Source organism: Siphateles boraxobius, unplaced genomic scaffold, assembly GCF_051911475.1.
Source record: "Siphateles boraxobius isolate OS27281-9 unplaced genomic scaffold, OSU_SipBor_1 13, whole genome shotgun sequence".
In the NCBI taxonomy this organism is placed as follows: Eukaryota; Metazoa; Chordata; class Actinopteri; order Cypriniformes; family Leuciscidae; genus Siphateles; species Siphateles boraxobius.
This window is the reverse complement of record NW_027508733.1, coordinates 8,763,013-8,770,000: the sequence shown is the minus strand read 5'-3', so window position 1 is coordinate 8,770,000 and position 6,988 is coordinate 8,763,013. Positions and strand designations below refer to the sequence as shown.

The 6,988-nt window shown below is 36.4% G+C and overlaps 2 protein-coding genes across 2 annotated transcripts in view; both read left to right on the top strand.

Annotated features, from left to right (window-relative positions):
• The window catches only part of LOC143736319 (uncharacterized), a 9,995-nt gene extending 8,462 nt beyond the window's left edge, over positions 1–1,533 (top strand). Inside the window, exon 5 of the mRNA XM_077227060.1 lies at positions 1,435–1,533. Coding sequence (XP_077083175.1) covers positions 1,435–1,533 — 99 coding nt within the window. The remainder of the gene's footprint in view (positions 1–1,434) is intronic.
• The window catches only part of LOC143735264 (uncharacterized), a 71,773-nt gene that overhangs the window by 14,436 nt on the left and 50,349 nt on the right, over positions 1–6,988 (top strand). The gene's annotated exons all lie outside the window — the stretch shown is intronic.

The following is a 6,988-nucleotide window of genomic DNA, read 5'->3' as shown; positions in this document are numbered from 1 at the left end:
TCATTCAGTAAGAAACACCACATGTTGTTAAGAGCTGCAGCGGTTCTGTGGAGTTCGGAAGTTTTTATTTTTTTGGCAAACGACAACAAAAATTCAGATAAACACTCTTCTCGTGTGATATCTATTATATCATATTATGTTATATAATAAAATGATCACATACATGGGCTTTTTTTACAGCATTTTTTACAATTCTTAATATATTTATTCGTGTATTTATTTACGTTTTATTATTTATTTATTATTATGTCAGCTTTGTCATTCAATAGTTGTGTACACTCCAGACAGTGCACTTTATGGTTAAGGCTTGTCTCCTTGTCTCTTCACTACACTTCCCAGAATCCTCCTCGTCGAACTCACTCCCTCACTTACCAGCCTGTTCCTCGTTATCATCATCTTTGTCACCTGTCTTCACAACATTATGGTTCATTTGTCTCTGTATTTAGTTAGCCTCGGTTCATTCAGTCTTTGTCGGTCGTTGTTGTTATCAATGTGAATGTTAGCACATGTTGAGTGTATGCTGTGTTTCTCGTGGATCTTCAACCCGTCTACCTGCCTGTACCATTTTGTTTCATTTTTATTAAGTAAATGTTTGTATTGGACTTCTGCCTATTGATTCATTCTTCAACCAGCACCTCGACCCTGACAGTAACACAATAGTAAAAAATCTAAATACATAAATAATATTATTGAGAAAAATTATCCAAAATTACTGTTGAGTCAAAAGTGAATTTCCATGTGCTTTAAGTTGTAAATAGATCTTTTAGATGCGTTTCTGGATGCAATGCTATTCGTGAACCACTAAATTAAACTAACACAGAAAACACAATTTCAGACATTACAATAACTATGAGGTGTGAATCAGGGCCGTATGAGCTCTAACATTTATTCCAGATACGGTACTTGATCATCGTTTTTGGGGGACATTTTCATACACAGCCTCCTCCTTTGATTTATATATATTATATATTTATATATATTAGAAAAAAAGTAACATTTGGCTTCAAATTTAAATACCTTATAATTAACTGTTTCTGTAAATAACTTTTTTGACTGGTCATAGTTTTAAGATTTGAAAATTGTAATTTATTATATGTATTGTTTAATGTTCGCTGTCGTCTATGTAATGTATAATCTTTTTATCTGGAGGATAGTCTGTTTTCTAGTTTGCAACAACCTCTTGCAACACAGTCATAATGATCTTACCATTTTCGTTTCGTACCATCTTACCATTGTGTTTTTTGTTGACAGGATGCTGAATTATTTCTGTCTTCCTCCCGGGTCTGAACTGCATTAACAATAATCACAGATACAATATGTTAAAACAACGTTTTTTAATCCTATGTTGAAATTTGTACCTTTAAAAAAGAGAAATATTTCACCTTATGCATTCATTGCTTGCTTTTCTGACCTGTTTTTCTACATTTCCTACAGATGCAGAAGATCCTAATGACTGCAACAACAATCAGCAGAGATCCAGCAGCAGAGATCAACACTATCAGAGACACTGAGTCTGGTTGTGAAGTAGACTGACCATTCCGATCTGTAATGATAAGAAAGAAGTGAATGCATCAGTCTGATCTACAACAGAAGACAGAGATCAGGTCAGTAAATACACACATATATCATCAGTGCTGTGGTACCTGCACATGTGTGACAGAGTGTGTTGATGTCCAGATGTGTGGTCTGGTTGCTGATGGGATTGTTCAGCACACAGCTGTAGGTGTTTTTATCCTGATATTCCACCTCCAGAGGTAGAGAGAGACTGATGCTGAGATCACACACACTGATGCTGGACAATACACTGATTCCTGCGTACCAGGAGAGAGTCACATCACTCACATTCAACACTGATGAACACACCAATGAACATGATGATGATGATGAACAGTTTGAAGAGTTACTGATGATGACAGGAACAGGCAGACGAGCTGAGAAAACATGAGAGAATAAACAGAAATCTGGATAGATCTAGTCAACTAAATTGTATTTTCGGCTCAATGTGTTGATTAAGTGTTTAGTGTGATGGTGGTGTTTCTATAATCTCAAACTACAAAATGATTAAACATTTCAAAAAGTAAATGTAACCAGTAATATTCTGGTTTCAGTGCTAGTTAATCTCAATTGACAGCATTTGTGGAATAATGTTGATTACCACACAAATGATTTCCATTTGCCCCTATTCATCAAGTAGCTTGGATGAATGGGGCTAGGGCTGGGCGATATATCGCACGATATTGTTATGCGCATCTCGTCAGTAAAGCCGGTTCCTTGATTAGTAGTAAAATCGCCTTCACCTGCTTTCAGATGGAGCGGCATTTATTCTACAGCACAAACTCCAGTGTTAAATTAACACTCAAGAGTGTTAAAGTTAATGAGATAATTAAGTGATTAATTTAGTGATGTTTGAGCATTATTGAAGACACCTGATGTTAACAAGCAGAATCATTGAAGGCGAAAATCACAAATTGTAAGCAACCGTTATGGCGATAAGTGTTAGCTTTAGTTGGGCTCTTAACCTTTATACATTCACTTTAAATTTGTTTGTCGGCTGTTATTTAATTATAACAGTCAAATGAACCAAGAAAACTGTGATCTGATAGTGTTGGTTGTTCTGGCATAATCATGCTGCGATCTGAAAATGAATGGTATTGAGACAGTTTGGTTTAACTTATTGGCAACAACTTTATGATTTTAGAGCATATATGAGTATAGGTATGTTTCTTACAATCCAAAATATTCAATAAACATTGTTCTGATCAAAACATTTTCAAATAATTTTATTTTGAAACACAGACATCAATAATCAGCCTATGAATCTCAAGAATGGTGACAATAATAAAGCATGTTGCAGTGGCTGTCACCAATCACAACTCATTAATGGCTCCCATCATGCATTGCGATAGAAAATTCAGATCATAATTTATTCATATGTAATTTACTTTTCCTAATTGAATATTCTGCTCGTCACCAATGTTGAGATGCATAGACTGAATCTTGAAGTCTGTGTGTGCCTAAAAGAAAGATTTTTTTTTTTTTAGAAAACAACTTTTAAGCTATCCTTTATATTATAGCTAAAATTCTGGATATTTATGCAGAATCACAGTTATGCTGTAACAAACAACCCAGATAGCAAAATCTTCCGGGCCTTTTCTGGATTCTTCTGGCATTTGTTTGGTTTGTGTACGATGTTGGCAAATGGATGGCAACCCTGAAGAGTTCCGGAATCGGTGGTGGCGCCTCTAGAGGTGGAGGGATATTATGGCATGAATATGGGCCCGTTTAGGGTCTTCTGGCTCTCGTCTGGTAAGGCATTGGCATTTTTCTGAGATGGTTCTCACTGCGGAACATGAAATCCACGGGGAGGAGTCGGATCCAGATCCAACTCCTCCCACCTTACATACACCTAAACCTAGCCAACTCCGCCCCCGTATCCCTAAACACACCCCTAATCCCTAAACCCAACCCTAATCCTATACCCATCTCCACCCCTTGGATCTTGATCCGACTCCTCCCCGTGGATCTCATGTACTGCATTGAGGTGCTACTGATTTTTCTGGCAGCTTTCTGGCGTGCTTTTGGCAAAACTGTTTGGGCCGGTTTTGGCCCTGCATTCCTGGCGGTATGATTGCCAGTTTTTGGGCCATAAAAGGCCCGGAACAATTTTGCCATCTAGGAACATAGATCAAAAACATAAAGTTCAAATGATGATTGTCATAATATAACCAACAGCATCAGATCACTTTTTTTCTTTGTTCATCTGGCAGTTATAACTCAGATAAAGCAGACAAACATAATTTAAAGTTAATAATATAAGGGTCAAGAGCCCAACTAAAGTAAACAATAATCGCTATAACGGTGGCTTACAATTTGAGATTTTCTCCTTCAGTGATTCTTCAGGTGTCTTCAATAATGCTCAATCATCACTAAATTAATCACTTAATTATCTCATTAACTTCAACACTCTTGAGTTTTTGCTGTGTACAAAGAGCCGTTAACCTGTTAACCTTCAAGGCCACTTTCGAAAAATCCCCAGAAATGGCATGCCCAAACTTAAACAGATACAGTTCATGAACCCTTTGCACTAAAAGCACAAGTATGATCTCATTTGAAAGCTGACACCTAGTAGTTTATTGTAAATGTAGAATTAATTATTGTCATAATGAAAAAAAAAATGTTTAAATAGCTTCAAAGTTTTGTAAAGTTATTAGAAATTTATTTTTATGAAACATCTTCATAAAAATATAATTGAAGTTGGCCCTGGAGCAATCTAGAAATGCACTGCAGCTAAAGCCATATGTGTGACCATTTTATATTTAAAATCTAAAAATGATAAGTCTAAAACTCTGTATTTAGTTAAATGTTTTTCAAGATCATGTCAAATTACTTTATTTTGATTAGACTCTAAAATGCAAACTGATGTTTAGTCATCTTCTGAGTCATCTATTCAGTCGATTGTCTCTATTATTTTGTGGTGCAAACGAGCCCCATTCAGTGTGAGTCTATCCCTGCACACATTTACACCTCTCCAGACTGGTTATGGCTCTGAATATGCATTTCTTTTGTCTGCATTATAGCTACTAACGACTGGCTATTCACAGGCTATTCATAGGGTTTCAAACCCTAATTTCTTTTATCAAAGTTCTCACTAAATATTTGAAACTGGTATCAAATGCACTGAAACATTTCAGTAAGCATTCCTATTTAGAAAAAAATCATAAAACTAGGGCTGGGCGATATATCGCACGATATTGTTATGCGCATCTCGTCAGTAAAGCCGGTTCCTTGATTAGTAGTAAATCGCCTTCACCTGCTTTCAGATGGAGCGGCATAGCCTATACTACAAAGAGCCGTAGTTCACTGACAAGCTGAGCCATATCGCATCAATATCACAGACGTATCGCCAGCGATAATTAATGCGATATGGCTCAGCTTGTCAGTTAACTACGGCTCTTTGTACACAGCAAAAACTCCAGTGTTAAATTAACACTCCTGGGAGTGTATATGAGTCCACACTCAAGAGTGTTAAAGTTAATGAGATAATTAAGTGATTAATTTAGTGATGTTTGAGCATTATTGAAGACACCTGAAGAATCACTGAAGGAGAAAATCTCAAATTGTAAGCAACCGTTATAGCGATCATTGTTTGCTTTAGTTGGGCTCTTGACCCTTTTATTATTAACTTTAAATTATGTTTGTCTGCTTTATCTGAGTTATAACTGCCAGATGAACAAAGAAAAAAAAAGTGGTCTAATGGCGTTCGTTATACTATGACAATCATCATTTAAACTTTATGTTTTTGATTTATGTTGTTTGTTACAGCATAACTGTGATTCTGCATGAATATCCAGAATTTTAGCTATAATATAAAGGATTTCTTAAAAGTTGTTTTAAAAAAAAAAAAAAAGGTGCTTTTAGGCACACACAGACTTCAAGATTCAGTCTATGCATCTCAAGAATGGTGACCAGCAGAATATTCAATTAGTAAAAGTAAATTACATAGAAAATTCAGATCATAATTTATTCATATCGCAATGCATGATGGGAGCCATTAATGAGTTGTGATTGGTGGCAGGCACGGCAACATGCTTTATTATTGTCACCATTGTTGAGATTCATAGGCTGATTATTGATGTCTGTGTTTCTAAATAAAATTATTTGAAAGTGTTTTGATCAGAACAATGTTTATTAAATATTTTGGATTATAAGAAAAATACCTATACTCGTATATGTTCTAAAATCACAAATTTGTTACCAGTAAGTTAAACCAAACTATTTCAATAAGATTCATTTTCAGTTAACAGCATGATTATGCCAGAACATAACCAACACTATCAGATCACACTTTCCTTTGTTCATTTGACTGTTATAATTAAATAACAGTAGACAAACAAATTTAAAGTGAATGAATAAAGGTTAAGAGCCCAACTAAAGCAAACACTTATCGCCATAACGGTTGCTTACAATTTGTGATTTTCGCCTTCAATGATTCTGCTTGTTAACATCAGGTGTCTTCAATAATGCTCAAACATCACTAAATTAATCACTTAATTATCTCATTAACTTTAACACTCTTGAGTGTTAATTTAACACTGGAGTTTGTGCTGTAGAGTAAATGCCGCTCCATCTGAAAGCAGGTGAAGGCGATTTTACTACCAATCAAGAAACCGGCTTTACTGACGAGATGCGCATTACAATATCGTGCGATATATCGCCCAGCCCTACCTTTGTATATGGCAGGCAGAGAGACAGCCCTGGTAACTTACCGTCGGCGTTGTCACGCGGCGCGCACACACGCACACACCACCCGCTCGCTGCCAGTGAGTGCAAGCACAAAAAGTAGTCCCAGCCCGCGCGTGTAGCCTGCCTGTCAGATACCCCGCCGCCAATCAAATTACGGCTTATCTTGTACTGTCGTCGTCCAGGGCTGCGTTTCCCAAAAGCATCGTAAGCCTAAGTTGATCGTAAAAACGATCGTATGACTGATCTAAATATTATGGTCTGTTTCCCAAAAGCGTCGTAGCTTAAGTAGCACTTGAAAATCTTCGTAGAACTACGAGTGCTCTGGAGTAATCGTACATCCCCAAGTGCATCGTAAGAAGACAGAGTTATGAGGACACCTGTAGGACAACCGGCAGATTACACTTTTATCTAGATTTAACACACTGCAACACGAGTAATAATAATGTTTTGATTGTACTTTATTGTACACTTTATTGTACTCGTTTTTAGTTTACATGAATTTGTAAATGAAATAATTAAAAAGGGAAGAAAAAGATAGAAATACACATCTAAATTGAATGAACAAAAAAATCATAAAAGAAGTAATGTGGGAAATATGCTTCAAAGACTGCATGGGCAAAATAGGGATGAATTCAAAAAAATCTGTCAATGGCTTGCTGACGTGCACGAAAACCAGCCATGTATTGAGCATTTCTTGGTTGGCCATGTGGTCCCATGCCATCTTCGTCCTCCACATCCTCCTCCT